We start from the raw sequence: 21997 nt of genomic DNA, 5'->3' as shown, positions 1-21997 counted from the left end.
GTTGAAAAGCTTTTACATTATATAATGAAATTGATGACTGCCATGTGAATCAATATATTTTAAAGAAGGCAGTCAAAGGTGTACCATTGGGGATCAGAGGAACACAACTTTAAGGTAATTTTGTCATTGAGCTTAAACTTGAAAAGTTCAGGCCTTCTCATTCATTTTAAGAGAATTCATATTCATATTAAAAGTACCAATATGGAAAGGCAGATACCCAACTTTGCACCTTTGCCACTATGGGAAACATTGGTTTTAATTTGTAAACATTAAAATCTGTGTGCTGTCTTATAGTTACTTACAGTGTACAGTTCTTGTGAATGAAGATCATTTGCCTTATGATGGTTGACAGGTTTACCTTTTTTTCTGGTCAACTTTACCTAAACCGGGAGGAAAGTAAAGTTGTATATAAAGCTTTTTTATTTGATAAGCTGAAATTTAGCAACAGTTTATCAAAGAGTACATTATGCTCTTCCTCCACTATATATCCTTCTGTTCTCACAAAGTTTTCCCCTTAATGGATGCTGCTTTTGTTAGTAAAAATGGGTCTTTTTGTTTATTTTTATGTAGATATCCCACTGTATCCTAATGTTTTGATTCACCTGCATTAGTTTGCAGTTTTGAAAAAAAGCAAACTCCCAGGGATTAGCCCCAGGAACCAAAGAGCTGAACAGAACAGTTTATTAAGTTTGTTACGATGCTATATGATGAGGACAGTTAGGTTGCGAACAGTTTTTAAAATTGTGGTAAAACAACAAAATTCACCATTTTAACCTTTTTTTCCCCCAATTGTGGAGAAGGAAGTAGGAAATGGCAACCCACTCTAGTATTCTTGCCTGGGAAATCCATGGAGAGAGGAGCCCAGAGAAGCCCACTGGCTGTGTACAGTCAGTCCCTGGGGTGGCAAAAGAGTCAAGCATGACTTAGTGACTAAACAACAAAGTCACAAGTACTGTTACCTTGGAAATTAAAATCTAAAACTTTGGCTATATTTCAGGAGCATATACATAACTTACTAAAACTGAACAGAACCATTAAAATTAATCTTGCTGTATATTTGCAGAAAATAATGAATTGGTACTTGAGTTGAAAAAAGTTGCCTTTGATGTTCTGGTTGAAAAAAACTTCCTTTGTTTTAAATATGTTTGTATATGTTTCAGTACATGTATCACATGTGTACTAAACTAAAGTGGTGATGAGAATTAAGTTTGTATTTACTTTGTAGGAGTTACTATGTAAATATACAGACAAATGTATTTTGGATTGTGTGTGCAGTGAGTTTTTTGTTGGCTCCAGCTTATAAATATGCCAATTATATACCCTCATATACTTGTCTGATTTGAGTTTGTAAAATGAGGACTCCTTTTCACACACTTAACAAAGAAGGAAAAGGACTAAAAAAAATTGTTTTAAAATATGTGCAACAGAAAATTTACCTATTTTTTTTGTCACACTGAGAGCAGCATGTGGGATCTTAGTTCCTAGACCAGGGATGGAACTTACATCCCCTGTGGTGGAAGCAGGAAGTCTTAACCACCCGACTACCAGAAAAATTAAAAATTTACCATTTTAACCATTTTAAAGTGGTTATAAGTACATTCACATTGTTGTGCAACCATTACCACTAGCCATTTCCAAAACCTTTTCATCTTCCAAAACTGAAACTCTGTACCCATTAAGCAGTAACACCCTGTCCTCCCTTCTCCAGCCCCTTAATAATCACAATTACCTTTCTTTTCTGTGATTTTGTCTACTCTAGGTATCTCAAATAAGTGAAATCATTCAGTTTTTCTGCTTTTGGTGATTGGCTTATTTTACCTAGCATAGTGTCTTCAGGGTTAATCTGTGTTTGCAGCATGTGTGAAACTTGTGCTGTGCTTAGTCGTTCAGTTGTGTCCGACTCATTGTGACCCTATGGACTGTAGCCCACCAGGCTCCTCTGTCCATGGGGATTCTTCAGGCAAGAATACTAGAGTGGGTTGCCATGTCCTCCTCCAAGGGATCTTCCCAACCCAGGGATCAAACCCAGGTCTCCTGCTTTGCAGGCAAATTCTTTACCCTCTGAGTGAGGGGGGAAGCTTGTGTGAAACTTAACGGAATACTATTCTGTTGTTACGTATATAACATTTTTGTTTATTCATTCATCTGTTGATGGGCACTTGGATTGCTTCTCTACCTTTTGGCTTTTGTGAATATGCTGCTGTGAACATGGGTGTACAAATACCTTTTTGAGTCCCTGCTTTTGATTCTTTTCTGATATAATACCTAGAAGTGGGATTGCTGGATCATCTGTTGATTCTATTTTTAAGTTTTTGAGGAACCACAGTACTGCTTTCCATAGCAGCTGTACCATTTTACATTTCCACTTGCAAAGCACAAGGTTTCCAATTTCTCCATATTATAGCCAATCTTCTTGGTTTTGATTTTGAGACTTGTCATCCTAATGAGTGTGGTTTCGATTTGTATTTCCCTAAAAATTATTGACATCTTTTCATGTGCTTCTTGGCCATTTGTATCTCTTCTTTGGCGAGATGTCTATTCAGATCCTTTGCCCTTTTTTTTGGCCACATTTTGTAATTTGTGGGATCTTAGTTCCCTGACCAGGGATGGAACTGGCCCCACCCACCCCCACAGTGAAAGTGCTGAGTCCTAACCACTGGATTGCCAGGGAAATTCCTCCTATGCTCATGTTTAGTTGAGTTGTTTTTTCATTAATTGTAGGAGTTCTTTGGATGTTAATCCCTTATCATATCATATATATATAAATATAATTTACACATATTTCTCACATTCCATTGGTTGCCTTTTTACTCTGTTGTCCTTTTTTGCTTAAACAGTTGTAATTTATTTAGCTGCATTGAGTCTTAGTTTTGGCACGTGGGGTATTTGTTGCATCATGCAAGATCTTTTGTTGGGGCAAGCCTGCTGTAGTTGTGGCATACGATCTCCAGAGCACTCGGGCTCAGTAATTGCTGTGCAGGAGCTTGGTTGCCCAGCGGCACGTGGGATCCTTAGTTCTGCAACCAGGGATTGAAGGTTTTATTTTAGGGACTTCCCTGGTAGTCCAGTGGCTAAGACTCTGAGCTCCCAATGCAGGGGACCTGAGTTCATTTCCCACTGGGGAACTGGATCCCACGTATTGCAGCTAAAAAGTGCTGCACCTAAAAGATCCTGCGTGCCGCAGCAAAGATCATAGGTCCCACATCCCAACTAGGATCCCACACAGCCAAATTAATAAATAAAAGTATTTTTAGAAAGGTTTTAATTTAAATGAAGTTCAGTTTATCTAATTTTTTCCTTTATTGTCTGTGCTTTTGATTTCATATCCATAACGTGCATGTGTGCTAAGTTGCTTTAGTCTCACTTACACTGTTCTCCATTCAGTAGCTATTTACTGACCATCTAGTGTAGGTCAGGCACTGTGCAGAACTGGGTATAAACAATGGTGAAAAAGATAATCATGAATCTTGGCCTTCATAGATCTTCCAGTCTAATTGGGAAGTGAAAGTGAAAGTTGCTCAGTTATGTCCAACTCTTTGAGACACTATGGGCTGTAGCCTGCCAGGCTCCACTGCCCATGGAATTCTCCAGGCAAAAATACTGGAGTGGGTTGCCATGCCCTCCTCCAGGGCATCTTCCCGACCCAGGGGTCGAACCTGCAACTCTTGCATTACAGGCAGATTCTTTACCCCTGAGCCGCTGGGGATGCCCTTTCATATCCATAAAGTTGTTGCCAAATCCAATGTCTTGAAGATTTTTTTCCCAATGTTTTCTTCTAAGAATTTTAAACTGTTAGCTCTTACATTTAGATCTTTGAGCCATTTTGAGTTGATTTTTGTATATGGTGTAAGTCTTAACTGTTTTCCTTAGTTTGTGGATATCCAGTTTTTCTGCACCATTTGTTGAAATGACTATAATTTCTCCTTTGAATGGCCCTGACATCCTTGTTGGAATTAATTGGTCATATGGGGGAGGGTTTTTTCTGGACTTTCTGTTCTATTTCTTTGGTTTTTATGACTGACTTTATACCAGTATTGCACTGTATTGATTGCTGTAGTTTTTGTAGTTAAGTTTTGAAATCAGGCAGCATTAGTCCTCCAACTTTGTCCTTTTATCAAGATTGTTTTTGGAGAAGGAAATGGCAACCCACTCCAGTATTCTTGCCTAGAGAATCCTGTGGACAGAGGAGCCTGGTGGGCTGCTGTCCATAGGGTCACACAGAGTTGGACACGACTGAAGCGACTTAGCATGCATGCACACATTGGAGAAGGAAATGGCAACCCATTCTGGTATTCTTGCCTGGAGAACCCCAGGAACTGGGTGGGCTGCCGTCTATGGGGTCACACAGAGTCAGACATGACTGAAGTGACTTAGCAGCAGCAGCAAGATTGTTTCAACTAGTCACGTTTCCTTAAGATTACATGTGAATTTTAGGATCGGTCTTTGTATTTCTGTGAAAAATGCTGTAGGATTTTGATAGGGATTGCACTGAATCTATAGATTGCTTTATGAGAACAAATTTGAGTACAGATCTTACTTAATTGATTCACCACAGTTGATATTAGCAAATCAAAAAGCTTGAGATTGACAAAACATTCAAAGACTGAACTTTCACTAATGTCTTCCCAAAGCCATTGAATCCAGTTCATGTGGAATACTGTCCTGTAAGTAGACATTTCTCTAATATGGTGGGTTTTTTTTTCCCCCAGTTTGTCCTCATATTAACTAATTTGTGATTGATCACAATGCTTCACATACTGATTAAATGCTAGAAATAATAATTTTTATTCTTTTTATCACTAGAGGTGAGTTCAGTTTTGAAAAAATTATCTCGATCTGGTATTAAATCTAGATAAATGAACCTGTAGTATTTTCTTTAATAATGTAGAATTTTAAAGTTTTCCTATAGGCATTTTATGAAATCCGAGTCAGAAAGTAAAGGCCATGTCAGTTGATACCTTGAGTGGTACACTGTACTTGCAGCACTTAATCAGCTTCTAATTGATTTTTTTTCTCATGTTTACCTATTCTGCTAAATTTCTGATTTTGCCTTTTAAAATATGTACAGTTGCTAAATACAATGACATGTGACACAAAGTATCATTATCAAAGAGCAGATACCAAGGATATATTCTCCCTCTCTTTTTTGCTACTTTTTATTTTGATATAATTTCAAACTTACTAGAAAGTTGCAAGAATAGTACAGAGAACTCCTCCCATATAACTTTTGTCCAGACAGACCAATTGTGTTCATTTTATCCCATTCCTGTATCCTTCTGTCTCTCTCTCAAATTTATTTTCTGCATAACTTGAAAGTAGTTTGCATACATCATGCCTTTTTTACCTTTAAATTCTTTAGTATACCTTTCCTAACAACAAAGGCATTCTCTTAGATAACCACAGTGCATTTATCAAAATAGGAAATATAACAAATTTCAAAAGTATTTTTCAAATTCACATTCCTAAAGTTGAAAAAATTGAAATAGAATTCGCATAGTATAGAATTCACTCTTTAAATTGTATAATTTCAGTTGTTTTTAAATATATTCACAGAATTGTACAACCTTCACCATTATCTATTTTAAAACATTTTCAGCACCCCAAACAAAGCCTTGTACCCATTAGCAGGCATTTCCCATTCTGCTGTCCCTGCAGCTTTTGGTAATCACTAATCTATTTTCTGTCTCTCTGGATTTGTCTAGTCTGGGAATTTCATATAAATGGAATCAAACAATATGTGATTTTTTTGTGTTCACGTCTTTCACTTATTATATTGTTTTCAAGATTTCTACATGTTGTATCACGTATCGGGCTTTCCTGGTGGCTCAGCTGGTAAAGAATCCACCTGCAGTCTACGGCTATACCACCCTGAATGCACCTGATCTCGTCTGATCTCAGAAGAATCTGCCTGCAATGTTGGAGACCTGGGTTCGATCCCTGGGTTGGAAAGATCCCCTGGAGAAGGGAACAGCTACCCACTCCAGTATTCTGGCCTGGAGAATTCCATGGACTGTCTAGTCCATGGGGATGCAAAGAGTTGGACATAACTGAATGACTTTCACTTTATCATCTGCCAGTACTAAATTGAAATGTTTTGTGGATATACAACATTTTGTTCATTGGTTGATGATGTTTGGATTATTTCTATCTTTTGACTATTATAAATTATGATACTATGAACATTGGTATGCAAGTTTTTTATGACGATATCTTTTCATTTCCCTTGAGTGTATACCTTGGAGTGGAAGCTTGATCATATCGTAACTGTTTTATTTTCTGAGAAGCTACCAGGTTGTTTTCTATAGCAACTTCATGACTTTACATTCCCACCAACAGTATATAAAGGTTCCAATTTCTCCGCATCTTTGCTAACATTTTTTTAATAGCCATCCTAGTGGGTATGGAGATTATTGTGACTTTGATTTGCATTTCCCCAGTGACTAGTGAAGTTGCATCTTTTCATGTGTTTATTGTCCATTTATATGTCTTTCAGTTCAGTTCAGTTCAGTCGCTCAGTTGTGTCCGACTCTTTGTGACCCCATGAATCACAGCACACTAGGCCTCCCTGTCCATCACCAACTCCCAGAGTTCACTCAGACTCACGTCCATTGAGTCTGTGATGCCATCCAGCCATCTCATCGTCGGTTGTCCCCTTCTCCTCCTGCCCCCAATCCCTCCCAGCATCAGAGTCTTTTCCAATGAATCAGCTCTTCGCATGAGGTGGCCAAAGTACTGGAGCTTCAGCTTTAGCATCATTCCTTCCAAAGAAATCCCAGGGTTGATCTCCTTCAGAATGGACTGGTTGGATCTCCTTGCAGTCCAAGGGACTCTCAAGAGTCGTCTCCAACACCACAGTTCAAAAGCATCAATTCTTCGGTGCTCAGCCTTCTTCACAGTCCAACTCTCACATCCATACATGACCACAGGAAAAACCATAGCCTTGACTAGACGGACTTTAGTCGGCAAAGTAATGTCTCTGCTTTTGAATATATTATCTAGGTTGGTCATAACTTTTCTTCCAAGGAGTAAGCGTCTTTTAATTTCATGGCTGCAGTCACCATCTGCAGTGATTTTGGAGCCCAGAAAAATAAAGTCTGACCCTGTTTCTACTGTTTCCCCATCTATTTCCCATGAAGTGATGGGACTGGATGCCATGATCTTCATTTTCTGAATGTTGAGCTTTAAGCCAACTTTTTCACTCTCCTCTTTCACTTTCATCAAGAGGCTTTTTAGCTCCTCTTCACTTTCTGCCATAAGGGTGGTGTCATCTGCATATCTGAGGTTATTGATATTTCTCCTGGCAATCTTGATTCCAGCTTGTGCTTCTTCCAGTCCAGTGTTTCTCATGATGTACTCTGCGTATAAGTTAAATAAGCAGGGTGACAATATACAGTCTTGACGTACTCCTTTTCCTATTTGGAACCAGTCTGTTGTTCCATGTCCAGTTCTAACTGCTGCTTCCTGACCTGCATACAGATTTCTCAAGAGGCAGGTTAGGTGGTCTGGTATTTCCATCTCTTTCCGAATTTTCCACAGTTTATTGTGATCCACACAGTCAAAGGCTTTGGCATAGTCAATAAAGCAGAAATAGATGTTTTTCTGGAACTCTCTTGCTTTTTTGATGATCCAGCGGATGTTGGCAATTTGATCTCTGGTTCCTCTGCCTTTTCTAAAACCAGCTTGAATATCAGGGAGTTCACGGTTCACGTATTGCCGAAGTCTGGCTTGGAGAATTTTGAACATTACTTTACTAGCATGTGAGATGAGTGCAGTTGTGCGGTAGTTTGAGCATTCTTTGGCATTGCCTTTCTGTGGAATTGAAATGAAAACTGACCTTTTCCAGTCCTGTGGCCACTGCTGACTTTTCCAAATTTGCTGGCATATTGAGTGCAGCACTGTCACAACATCATCTTTCAGGATTTGAAACAGCTCAACTGGAATTCCATCACCTCCACTAGCTTTGTTCGTAGTGATGCTTTCTAAGGCCCACTTGACTTCACATTCCAAGATGTCTGGCTCTAGATTAGTAATCACATCATCATGATTATCTGGGTCGTGAAAATCTTTTTTGTACAGTTCTTCCGTGTATTCTTGCCACCTCTTCTTAATATCTTCTGCTCCTGTTAGGTCCATACCATTTCTGTCCTTTTTTGTGCCCATCTTTGCATGAAATGTTCCCTTGGTATCTCTAATTTTCTTGAAGAGGTCTCTAGTCTTTCCCATTCTGCTGTTTTCCTCTATTTCTTTGCATTGATTGCTGAAGAAGGCTTCTTATCTCTTCTTGCTATTCTTTGGAACTCTGCATTTAGATGCTTATATCTTTCCTTTTCTCCTTTGCTTTTCACCTCTCCTCTTTTCACAGCTATTTGTAAGGCCTCCCCAGACAGCCATTTTGCTTTTTTGCATTTCTTTTCCATGGGGATAGTCTTGATCCCTGTCTCCTGTACAATGTCACGAACCTCATTCCATAGTTCATCAGGCACTCTATCTATCAGATCTAGGCCCTTAAATCTATTTCTCACTTCCACTGTATAATCATAAGGGATTTGATTTAGGTCATACCTGAATGGTCTAGCGGTTTTCCCTACTTTCTTCAATTTGAGTCTGAATTTGGTAATAAGGAGTTCATGATCTGAGCCACAGTCTGCTCTTGGTCTTGTTTTTGTTGACTGTATAGAGCTTCTCCATCTTTGGCTGCAAAGAATGTAATCAGTCTGATTTTGGTGTTGACCATCTGGTGATGTCCATGTGTCGAGTCTTCTCTTGTGTTGTTGGAAGAGGGTGTTTGCTATGACCAGTGCATTTTCTTGGCAAAACTCTATTAGTCTTTGCCCTGCTTCATTCCGCATTCCAAGGCCAAATTTGCCTGTTACTCCAGGTGTTTCTTGACTTCCTACTTTTGCATTATAGTTCCCTATAATGAAAAGGACATCTTTTTTGGGTGTTAGGTCTAAAAGGTCTTGTAGGTCTTCATAAAACCATTTAACTTCAGTTTCTTCAGCATTACTGGTTGGGGCATAGACTTGGATCACTGTGATAGTGAATGGTTTGCCTTGGAGACGAACAGAGATCATTCTGTTGTTTTTGAAATTGCATCCAAGTACTGCATTTCAGACTCTTTTGTTGACCATGATGGCTACTCCATTTCTTCTGAGGGATTCCTGCCCACAGTAGTAGATATAATGGTCATCTGAGTTAAATTCACCCATTCCAGTCCATTTTAGTTCGCTGATTCCTAGAATGTCGACATTCACGCTTGCCATCTCTTGTTTGACCACTTCCAATTTGCCTTGATTCATTGACCTGACATTCCAGGTTCCTATGCAATATTGTATGTCTTTGGAAAAGTGTATTTTCATATCTTTTCCCCATTTCTTGGTTGGGTTATCTTTTTATTGTTGAATTATGTTTGTTTTTAGGGGAAAAAACCCCATGTATTCTGGATACTGTCCCTTATCAGATACATGATTTTGAAATATTTTCTTCCATTCTGTCGGTTATCTTTTCATTTTCTTGATTGTGCCATTAAATTTAAAATCTTTGGTTGGGCTCAGTTTTTATATTTACCTATTCTTTCTTTTGTTGCTTCTGTATTTGGTGTCATGTCTAAGAGACCATTGCATAATTCTGAGTTATGAAGATTTACTCTTGTTTGCTTCTTTTCTTCTAAGAGTTTTATACTTTAAGCTCTTACATTTAGGTCTTTGATCCATTTTGAAATTTGAAGAAATTATTTTTGGCTGTACTCCAGTATTTTGGCCACCTCATGCGAAGAGTTGACTCCTTGGAAAAGACTCTGATGCTGGGATTGATTGGGGGCAGGAGGAGAAGGGGACGACAGAGGATGAGATGGCTGGATGGCATCACTGACTCAATGGACGTGAGTCTGAGTGAACTCCGGGAGTTGGTGATGGACAGGGAGGCCTGGCATGCTGCGATTCATGGGGTCGCAAAGAGTCGGACACGACTGAGTGACTGAACTGAACTGGGCCTGTGTTGCTGTGTGTGGACTTTCTCTGTGTGTGTGATGAGTGCGGGCTCCTCTGTAGTTGTGGTACACGGCTTCGCGTTGCGGTACACGGTTTCTCGTTGTGGTACACGGCTTCGCGTTGTGGTGCACGGGTTCGCGTTGTGGTACACGGCTTTGCATTGTGGTACACGGCTTTGCGTTGTGGTACACGGCTTTGCGTTGAGGTGGCTTCTTTTCTTGCAGAGAACATAGGCTCTAGGGCTCATGGGCTTCAGTAGTTGTGGCTTGTGGGCTCAGTAGTTGTGGTTCGGGGGCTCTAGAGTGTGGGCTTAGTAGTAGTTGTGGTACACAGGGTTAGTTGCCCCATGGCATCTGGAATCTTCCTACAGCAGAGATGGAACCTGTGTCCCCTGCATTGGCAGGTAGATGCTTAAACCCCTGGACCACCTGGGGAGACCCGTTTTGAGATCTTATAGATGTGAGATAGAGGTCTAACCTCATTCTTTTGAATGTAGATATCTAATTGTCCCAGCACCGTTTGTTGAGAAGACATTTCTTTCTCCACTGAAGTGTCTTAGCCCACTTTTCTGAATTCGTTTGACTTATAATGGTTTATTTTTGGAATGTTTATTTCTGTTTTATTCCACTGTTCTGTATGTCTTATGCCAGTTCCATACTGTCTTGATTACCATAGTTTTTTTGTAGTAGGTTTTGAAATTGGGAATTGTAAGTCTTCCATTTTGTTGTTTTTTTGAGATTCTTTTGGCCTTTCTGGGTTACTAGATATGTTCTTGTTCTTTATCTAGTCTTCAGAAGAGGCTTAATAGAGGGTGTTTTGTATGCTACAGAATTTGTGATCACACACAAAACCCACCCCTTCTCCATTAATAATGTTCATCTCTTGAAATTTCTGCTCCTCTTGTATACACTGAAGGTGGATGGTTGGGAACTCTTATGATTAAACCTGTGTTTGCAAGCTATCAGAAGAACAAGTTGTTGTAGTGTCTTTTTATACATCCCCTCCCAGAAAGACACTGGGTATATATATATTTGAGAGGAGACAAACTTGAAGAGGAAGGAGGTGGTTAGTTTGAATAGTTGTAGTCTAAGTGCATCTGATGTGGACTGTATATAGCCTGCAAGAGGAATATGGAGAGAATTTCTTTTTCCAGAATAATAAACAGGTAAATGGAATAAAATGTAAAACATGACGATTAGAGTGTTTGCATCTGGTATCTTCTGACAGTTGTTTAAGAGGTATGAATTCAGTATTTGAGTAACATACTATTAGCTTGACACCCAAGCCAGTGTTTTCACCTGTGTTATTACACAAACAAATCTTAGATATTACTGCCCAAATGGTCCCAATTATGTTAATTTACTAGTTAATGTGGCTCTGAATAGTGAGAATATATACTATCTTTTAGTACCTGATGAGCTTGGGACTTGACTGACAGCAAAGAAAAGTTTATTTTCTTTTGGCTTGAAGAGATTATTATTTAAGGCTATACTTAAATTAGGAGCATGGATTTGACCCATTACTACCCTTTCCCCCACAAAATTTTGAATAATATAAAAATAAATTATCAAAAATACTTACTACTGTGTATTATCTCCTTGTTAATCTGTTAAAAGCATGTTCTCAGTCTCTACTGAGGAAAAGCAATGTTTAGTTTGGGGTAGGGCCTCTTTCATGAACTCACTCACATCTTACATAATAAAATTATATCTTTCAGAGATTAGAACCCTTGGCACTCTGTTTAAGAATTCTGATTGGTATTGCAGATTCCACAGTAATTTAACTAGAACCTGCTATTTGTTAAGCTTTGTTCTGGGCTTTAGGATTAGATTACAAAGATGAAAAAAATGTGGTGCCTACCCTTAAAGACATCAGGCTTTCAGGAACATGAACATTTCAGAGAAATGTGAAAACAAGGTAAATTATTTATACAAATTATATTTCCCCTTCTAAACTACTTTTACATAGTAACAGATTATATTTGAGTGTTTGTTCAAGGCATGTGTACCTTAATTGCATAACCTCATTTAATATTTTCCTAGTCTTGTGACAGCCTGAAATCCTTACCTCGGTATAGGGATCATTGCCCTGTGTTAGTTGGATGATCAGGATAAAGGTTGATGTTTGGGTGTTTTCAGGAGTTTGATGGGCTTTAAGTAACAAGTTTAAAGGGGCAGTGATTTGAAATGAAAGGATACAAATTTCATTAGCATAAGACATTTGAGCAAAACCACAACTACTACATTATGTTCTGTAAACTCTCCAAGCATGTTCTGCTCCAGAGCTTTTGGCATTTGTACTTCACTCTCATAGGAGCTTTCTTCTCTTAGATACCTGTGTGGTTTGCCTCTTTTACCTATTTTAGTAGTCTAGGAGCATTTCCTACTGCCTACCGCATGTATGTTCCATAAACATCTCAGATTCAAGTCCTAAAACTGAACTCATCACTTTCCCCTCTACCCTGCCCTCCCCCCACCTGTAAATTGCATTCCCCTAAAACTAGTCAGTGTAGTTAGAAACCTTGGAACTTGCATCTGCTGTTTCTTACCACCCACATCCAAACAGGCACTGAATCCTGTAGTTTCTTTCTTAACATCTTATTTATTTGTTTCTTTCTCTGTATTCTCATTGCTCCTGCTGTAAAGCAAACCATCTTTCACGTATATTTACTGTAGTAATACCTGGCTCTATCTATTCAATACCTCTATGATTAAACCTCTAATTCTCTACCCTGCTATCACAGTAAATTGTCTAATGCCAGTTCAGTCATGTCACTCCTTTGGCAAAAAGCCTTCTCGTTCCTTAGATAAAGGATAAATCAAATTCCTTGGTATGGCATACCAGGTTATTTAGGATTTGGTTTCTGTTTCTTTCCTTGCTGTATCCTCCTTTATTTGCTTTTTATATTTCAGCCATACCAAATTTGCTGTAGTTCTCTGAACATATCAAGCTATTAAACGTCCGGAGTAAATTACTTCACTGCTTTGGCTTCTAGTATCAGGATAATAGTTACTACATGCTGAGTTTTTATTGTCCACTGAACTAAATGTTTACCTTTATATTCTAAAATAAACTTTACAGCTATCATATGAAGAAAATGATATTCCCAATTTATAGATGAGGAAACTGAAGCTTAGAGACTTTATATAACATGCACAGAGTTATACATTTAGTAATAATGGAGCCAGGGTTTGAATCAGGTTTCTTGGAATATAAAACCCATGCTTATAACTACTACTATGCAGCTGTTACAGTGGCCCTCTTCCCCATCCTGTTGGATACTTTCTTGTTCCAGATCATCAACTCTGATTTCCTTCATTACTGCCCCAGCTGGAACTGACCATTTCTTCCTTCCTCTGTGTTCCCATGTTGTCCATATATAACTCCCTGTTAAATAGCATCTTTAGTACTTTATTGCATTTATTTGATTATCTGTTTTATGAGCAGGAATCATGTCATTTATTTTTATGTTCCCTGTATGTAGTAGAATGTCTGGCACATAGTAGGTACTTATTAAATGTTGGATTTAATAAGCCAATGTATCTTGAATATATATGTATAGTGTTTAATATGCTCAGATTACTTGTTAGCCTAAGACAATGTAATGGATTTTATATTTTTGTGGAGTAGAGAGTAAGAGATAAACTGACCTTAATAATAAAAATGGTAATATTAATAGTAATAATAACAGCTAATATTTGTTGAGTGGTTACCATGTGGTAAGTAAGTACTGCTATGCAGTTTTATATATAGTGTCTTGCTTAATCATCAATAACCCTGTGATGTGGTTACTACTATTATCCTTATTTTATAAGCTGAGGAAAATGAGGCTAAGAGCGGTAAAACTAGTTAGCTAAGATGGCATTGTCAACAGTGGGCTAGTGTTTTAAGACTCCTTGCTCTTAGTCATTATGCTCTCCTCCCATTATTGGTATGAATTGGAAGTTTGTGGGTGTTTGAGGCTCTTTTTAACTTACTCAAATCAAGTATTTCTTTGGAGTGTTTGATGCTTATTTTTTATTTAGGGTAATGAGCAGAAGCCAGGACTTCTCTCTAACCTCAGTCTTACCCGTTTATTATGATAGGGCAGATACGATGTTTCTACTTTCAACATTTAGATTTTCTTGGATTTAATTGCCAGGTTCTTCATTCCTTTTGACTTTCCTAGTGAGTATGTGAGCAATCTTCTCTTTTTAAAAAAAACCTATTGTGGGCATTGAAACATGTATAATATCATGTAAGAATCGAATTGCCAGTCTATGTCCGATGCAGGATGCGGCACGCTTGGGGCTGGTGCACGGGGATGACCCAGAGAGATGTTGTGGGGAGGGGGGTGGGAGGGGGGTTCATGTTTGGGAACGCATGTACACCTGTGGTGGATTCATGTCAATGTATGGCAAAACCAATACAGAATTGTAAAGTAAAATAAAAAATAAAAAAAATAAAAAATAAATGTTAATTTAGCTTTCAAAAAAAAAACCTATTGTGGCACAAATTTTGTTATATATTTGTTTGTTAGAAAGAATGTAGTTGTAGCTACCAGAAATAATTAAATAAAATCATGCTTTGTCTGTCTAAGAACTCTTTGTGGCTTGATAATCTATTACATTTAAAGATTTTTTCCTGACATCGCTCTTACTTTTAAACTTTGACATTATGATACTTGTAGATTCTGTGTTTAGTACGTATTTGGTTAGTATGTAATTGTTTTAGTCATATTCCATTGTTTAGAACAGTCACTTAATACACTTTAGTCTGGTGAAAAGGGTGTGAGCTTTGGAGTCTGAAGTACATGGCTTCAGATCTGCTCATGGTTATGTCATCTTGGATAAGTCTCTTTAACTTTTCTGAATTTCAGTTAAAATGAAGATGTTAATCTACTTCATTGAGTAGTAAAGATGATTAAGTGGAATAATATATGGAAAATGCACTTAATGGTAGCTATTATTTCCTTTCCTTTCTCCCATGTTTAGAAACTTTAGAAACTAATAGATTCAGTATTAAAGCTATGGTTTAGAAATGAAGTTTTTGTGGTTGACCAGAGTGGAGTACTATCTGCCTGCAATGCAGGAGACGCAGCAGGAGCCTCTGGTTCGATCCCTCAGTGGGAAAGATCCCCCAGAGAAGGAAGTGGCAATTCATTCCAATATTCTTGCCTAGCAGGCTACAGTCCATGGGGTCGCAGAGAGTTGGACACAACTGAGCAACTAAATAACAACAATCACCACAAAAGTGGAGTTAATTTTCTTCAGCTTTAACTGAGAATTAGGAAAAACCTGATGGTTCTCTCTTGTGCTTATTGAAGTTAATTAACTTCAGAAATCCCAAGATAACATTGATGTTTTTTTGAGAAGAGGATTGTGGATCTGAAGTTTTTGTGGCAGGGCGGATAGCCTTTTCATTCCATTATTTCCAGTGTTGCTGATTATATTGGGCCTTACAGAATTAGCAAAACTCTTTGCTGAATTTGTCATTATTTGGTCTGAAATTGCAACTGTATTAATTTTTCCTTTTGAATGGATCTTGGAGCATGTTTGTGGTGAATGTGACTGTTTGGAGTACCACCTTTTTTGCAAAAAGGAATTACTGTGTCCTTCAATAATTCTCTCTGGGAATGCTGACCCAAGTAGAAACCAGTATTAAGCCGCCTGCATTCTAAAATTGGCATGATTCTGACTTAGTTGAGGGCTTACTTTGGGTGGCATATATATAATATTATAGATGCTTAAATGTTTTATTTAAACATTTTCATTTTTAATGATCAAATCTGAATTTCTTAAGGAAGCTTTATTTTTAAAGGTTTGTAAGAAGAGTTAGTGAAAAATAAAGATTTAGCCCCTTCCCTTAAATAGCTCTGGTGGGAATTGATGGGAGTGATGATTGTTCTTAAGGATTGTCAGAAGCAATATTGGTGACTACTAATATTTCAGTCCATAACTCAAAAAACAAATATATTTAACATGTTAAAAATAAAAATTTCATAATTTCTTTGTGGTGAAAAGGCATTTGTCGGTGTTCTTTATTTGCTTTTTGCATGATATGACCATATAACTAGAGAATATATAAACAGAAATGTTATGTACATGTTTTATGATAGAATGTTTTTTACTAACCTATTTCCTCTCTTAACTAGCCCTCACTATTGCCAGAAATGTAGCCTTAGAGAAGGTAACAAATGTACAGGTGAGATTTTATTTTGCTGTCATATGACTTAAACCGTATTAATATTATTGAAAGTGTTAATTTTAGCACTATTTACTTGATAGAAATTATGTTTTTTTGTTGTTTGTTTTCTGGTGGAAGTGAGTTTTGGCCAAATCATAGCTTAGGCTAAAAATGGTTTTTTTCTAATTAGATTTTGGCCAGGGTTGCTGGGTTTTATTTTAGGTGATAATAGCTGAGTCTGGTTATTCTCCCTAGTAACTATTGCCATCCAGCGGCTTATTTTTGAAATGTCATATGGGACAAAATGCTTATTCCGCTCTTTTCCCTTCTTGCTGTTTAGTCGCTAAGTTGTGTCCAACTGTTTGCAACCCATGGACTGTATGTAGCCTGCCAGGCTCTCCTGAGATTTCCCAGGCAAGAATACTAGAGTTATTTAAATTCTAGTTAAAGCTAAAAACCGGACATATTTTTTAGAAAAAGGGAAGGATAAGAAAGACTTTTGACGAGGAAGACCTCAAGAGTTTGCCTTAGCATTTTAGATGAGATAGTGTAGTGAAAGTGTTAGTCAGTCAGTCATGTCTGACTTTTTGTGATCCCCTGGACTGTAGCCTGCCAGACTCCTCTGTCCATAGAATTCTCCAGGCAAGAATACTGGAGTGGGTTGCCAATTCCTTTTCCAGGGGATCTTCCTGACCTAGGGATTGAACCCAGGTCTCCTGCATTGTAGGTAGATTCTTTACTGTTTGAGCCACCAGGGATGCCCATAAGGAAAAAAACCTATATGTAAGGAAAAAACATGTAGTTTTTTGTGGGCCAGATTTCCTCACATCCTTTTTCTTCCACCTTCTATTTTTGTATCTAATCAGAAGTAGGAAAAGAAATTTGCCATGTTTAAGACTTGAAATAAACTTTTTTGCCATTACTAAAAACAGTACCACTGTAGGTTGATGCGTTATGTTTGCTGCTTAATGTAGCTGCTGGATAGGGGTGAGCTTTCTAACTATCTTTAGGCAATAAGGAAATTTCTGTGATCCTTTAGCTGTATTTGATCCATAAGCTTTGATTGCTTCTTCATCATTTGCATAATGAAGACTAATTTCATTAGATATAACATTACTTTGAAGTTATCTATTATTTAGACATTTTTTGTGTTATATCATTGAGCCTTTATATTAAATGTATGGTATTGGTCTAATTAACATTTCCATGTTTCTGAAAATGGTTTGCATCTTGACTGGCCAGATACATTTTGAGGTAATGCTGTTGCAATTTGCATTGCAACAGTATGTGCTTCAGCAGGTTTGTCAGGTAAGATATTTATGAACTGCCAAAAGCAGTCCTTCAAACAGTCCCAAAGTAATGGGCATAACTGGATATTTTATCCTTTTATTGATCGCATGTTGAGACAGGCTTTTGTTTTTTTATTTAAGTTTAAAAAAAAATTGGCTGCGCTGGGTCTGCGAAGCAGCACACAGGCTCTCTGTTGCTTCCCCTGGTCTTTATCTGGTTGTGGCGAGTAGGGGCTACTCTTTAGTTGTGGTGCATGGGCTTCTCATTGTGGTGGCTTCTCTTGTTGTGGAGCACAGGCTCCAGGGTGTGAGGGCTTCAGTAGTTGCAGTGCATGGGCTTAGTTGCCCCTCAGCCTGTGGTATCCTAGTTCCCCGACCAGGGATTGAACCCGTGTCCTCTGCGTTGGCAGGTGGATTCCTAACCCCTGGACCACCAGGGAAATCCTGAGACAATTAAGATTTTACAGAGAGTAGGACAGAAAAGTATGAGAATTGAGTACCTTTTGGCACAAATTGGCACAAATGTATTCAAGTCATTTTTGTCTAGTTATGAGAACTTAAGATTTTCCCCACAAGTGTTACTGATCTTTTGGGTCAGAAGCTAAATATAAAATGCCTAAAACTATGTTTAAAAATTTAAGTGGATTCTAACTAGGGAAAAAAATTGTAATTATGTGAGGTGATAGATGTTAACTTATTGTGGTAATAATTTCATAATATATACTGTTAGCGGTCATTCCTATTCCTCTTTTGCCGGCTCTTCAGGAAATCACCAATCTTCTTTGTCTCTTTGGGTTTGCCTGTGCTGGACATTTCATTTAAATGAATTTGTACAGTATGTGACTTTTTGCATCTGACTTTGTTCATGCTAAGCACATGAACTTGGCTGAATAAAATTTGATTGTATGGATATTATTATTTTGTTTATCAGTTTACTGGTTAACATATGGGTTGTTTCCACTTTTTGTTTACTATGCTTTATGCAAATATGAATGACTGTGTACAAAGTTTTGTATGAACATGTACATTTCAATCTTCTTAGGTGTATACATAGAATTGGAATTGCTAGGTCATATGGTAATTCTGTGTTTAATTTTTTTTTTTTTTTTTTTTTATGTTGGAAAGAAAGCTATAAAACAGTCTTTATTCACAGGTAAAATAATCATGTGCATAGAAAAATCCAAAGAACTCCTTGAACAATGTATTATAACTAATATGTAAATTCAGCAAGGTCACAGAACATAAGGCCAATATATACAACTTAAGTCGGGATCTGTGTTTAATTTTTGAAGAACTGCCAAACACTGTCCCACAGGCACTTCGTCACTTATGCTTCTACTAACAATGTACAGAGGACCTTATATTTTTGAGAGTAGATCATTCTTCACTTTCTAAATGCATCTTCAAGTCCATTTTTAAATTTCATTTCCTTACTCCCCACCTACATGTCTGACCACCTGTGCAATTCTATGCAGCCTTCAAAGCCTAGCTCAGATTCTACTTTTGCAAAGTCTTCTTAGAGTACTAGGGCTGGAAGTGATTTCTCTCTCTTTAATACATATAGTTTTACCATTTATTTCTCTTGGAGGCCTTTTGTGACGGTTGTTGGTGTCTGACATTTATTCTACCACATTTTTGTATTCTCATAGTAGTTTGTATAAAACAGGACTTCAGTAAATATTGGAGAACGAATGGGAGAAAATTGGAAATCCTTATTTTGGATTTTTAAAATGTTACATGACAGATGTAATCTGTATTTATCTTTGTAATATGTGTAATGGTATATGAGACCAGTGCTTTTATAAAATAGACATATTAGCATCTAAATACGGTTTTTAATAAATTTCAGAATTTATAATGGTGGTTTTAATTATCCTTACAACTGCAGATGTATGTATCTAAAAATATGTAATAATTTCTTGTGCTTGCAACAAGCTCGCTCTTGTATGAGCAGTTACCTTTTAAATCACTTGAAAACTGATAGTATACATTTATCTGTTGGCTTTGATCTAGAATGACATCTTTGTCTATAATTATGTATTAAAGAAGTTGTATTAAAACACAATACATGGCTCAGTGTTATTGGATATGATGTTAAAGCTTTACTTTATTTAAAGCACATCATTGGATAATAAAATATATCAACATCATTTTAACTTTACTATCTTTATTAGGATATCTTTATTTGGTATCCATTGTGAAAATTGATCACCAACTAGTCAAATATTCCAAATAATGTAATCCAAATACTGTGGTACTTTGTTTATGAATTTGTTAGGTAGTATCTATTGCTTAATGTCTAAGAGTCACACGGCCTGTGTTTGAAATGTGACTTTGCCATTTATTAGCTATTCAGCCTTGGAGAAGTACTTAACCTTTCTGTTCCTGTTTTTCAGTCTACAAGTATGTTAACCTGCCTGGTTAGACATATTTACATATTGTAGACATATATAGGTATATAAATATGTATTCATGATTATATATACATGAGTACTCATATGATATTCTTTGCATACATATACATACATACTTTTTGCAAAATAAAGATTGTACTCTTAAATCTTGTGGTTTTCACTTAATTTTATGACTTGTGCCATTAAACATGCTTCAAAAATATTATTCTTAATGACTGCATAGTGGTCCATCCTGTGAATGTATAAAATGTACTTAACAAATCCCCTATTGTTTTTTTCCTGTCATTTTTGGAATTAGTTAATGCTGCAGTGAACATCCTGCGCATTTTTTTCTAGCATTCAGATAATTTTTTAAAGATGTAAGTGTTATTCGCTCAGTTGTGTCGGACTCTGCGATCACATGGACTGCAGACCCCCAGGCTCCTCTGTTCATGGGATTTCCCAGGCAAGAATACTGGAGGGGCTTGCCGTTTGCTTCTTCGGAGTATCTTCCTGACCCAGGGATTGAACTCAGGTCTCCCGCATTGCGGGTGGATTCTTTTCTGTTTTTGACTGTGCTGGGTCTTTGATGCTGTACACGCTTTTCTCCAGTTGTGGTCAAGCGGGGTCTACTCGCTAGTTGGCGCGGGCTCGGACTTCTCATTGTGGTGGCTTCTTTTGTTGTGGAGCATGGGCTCTAGAGCGCGCAGCTTCCGTTGTTGTTGCTTGCATGCTCTAGAGCATCGGCTCTAGTTAGTTGTGGTGAAAGCGCTTAGTTGCTCTGCGACATGTGGGATCTTCCCAGACCAGGGATTAAACCCGTATTTCCAGCACTGGCAGGCAGATTCTTTACCACTGAGCCACCAGGGAAGCCCAGGTAGATTCTTAGAGATTTCTTTAAATGAAATTACTGGATCAGAGAAGTGCTTTTTAAAGCATTTTGATTCATTTTTCCAAATTGCTTCCCAAAAAGGTTGTACATATTTTATTTGGTAAGAAAATTTAGAATTAATTTAAAATTATAGGATTACATGTTTATTTTTATAAGTTAATTTTACTTATGCTATTCATTCAACAAAGTTGTACTGAATACCATATACAAGATATTCATAGGCTCAGAGGATAGAGCGGTGATCAAATGACTGTGATTCCTAACCTAATAAAGTTTTCCTGTCTAGAGTACTTAAGATATTTGACAGTGGATTAAATATTCTTTTTTTTAGTGTAAAAGTCAGAATTGACTATATTGATTGGAAAAGAGGAGAAACTATACCTCAATGACCTGTTTATGCTATCTAGTCTTTTTACTATCTAGTCCTGTATATGTCTTCCTAGGGGCTGTGTTGATGTACTTGTTTCATTTAAAAAATGCTGCTTTTCAGGCTTTGTGGTGGGCACAGAAGATTCATTGCTCTCCAGGAAACTTGAAGCTGGTGTGTCTGAAGATAAGCAGATAGTCAGGAGGCTCCCTAAAAGTCCCTCCCCATAATCTCCTGTTTTTGCAGTAATTTATTTGGTTGTGTTTAAATTTCAAATAAGAAGTCCTATGACCTTCAGTTATAGTATTCTAACTATATTAAGATCAGCTTTATGAATATTGCATCTTTAATTCATAAACAGGTTGAATCATTTATTTTGGACCAAGAAGATTTGGATAACCCAGTGCTTAAAACAACATCAGAGATATTCTTATCAAGCACTGCAGAAGGAGCAGACTTACGCACTGTGGATCCAGAGACACAGGCACGACTAGAAGCCTTGCTGGAAGCAGCAGGTACTTTCTTTTTTCTTTTCTCTTTCTCATCTCTTTAAAAGACTCCAGAGAACTCCCTGGTGGTCATGGTTGGGACTCCACACTTCTACTTACAAGGGCCCGGATTCCATTCCTGGTGGGGGAACTAAGATCCTGTGAGCAGCCAAAAAAAAAAAAAAAAAGACTCCATCTCTATTCAAAGTTATACAAGATTATCACCAAATTATATACTATATAAAGTTTGAAGTCTGTAAAACTTACGGTTTTTTAAAAATTTCGTAAAGAAGATTTTCACATTTTATGTTTAAAAAATTCTTGCTTGAAAGTTCTCAATGAGTGATTTCTAGGCTCAGTACTTTTTTTAAAATTGAAGTATAGTTGATTTACAGTGTTGTGTTAGTTTCAGGT

The 21997-nt window shown here is 37.4% G+C and overlaps 1 protein-coding gene across 6 annotated transcripts in view; it reads left to right on the top strand.

Moving 5' to 3' along the window:
- The window catches only part of LOC120863556 (ankyrin repeat and KH domain-containing protein 1), a 115194-nt gene that overhangs the window by 6931 nt on the left and 86266 nt on the right, over positions 1-21997 (top strand). For all 6 annotated transcript variants that reach the window (XR_005721025.1, XM_040239892.1, XM_040239889.1 and 3 more), the window contains exon 2: positions 21457-21610. Coding sequence is in view for 5 of the 6 variants with exons in the window: in XM_040239892.1 (XP_040095826.1) it covers positions 21457-21610 (154 nt within the window). In the remaining variant the exon portion in view is untranslated. The remainder of the gene's footprint in view (positions 1-21456; positions 21611-21997) is intronic.

Source organism: Oryx dammah, unplaced genomic scaffold (genome assembly GCF_014754425.2).
Source record: "Oryx dammah isolate SB20612 unplaced genomic scaffold, SCBI_Odam_1.1 HiC_scaffold_5, whole genome shotgun sequence".
Classification (NCBI taxonomy): Eukaryota; Metazoa; Chordata; class Mammalia; order Artiodactyla; family Bovidae; genus Oryx; species Oryx dammah.
The sequence above is the reverse complement of the archived record's forward strand: the minus strand, read 5'-3'. Positions and strand labels throughout refer to the sequence as shown.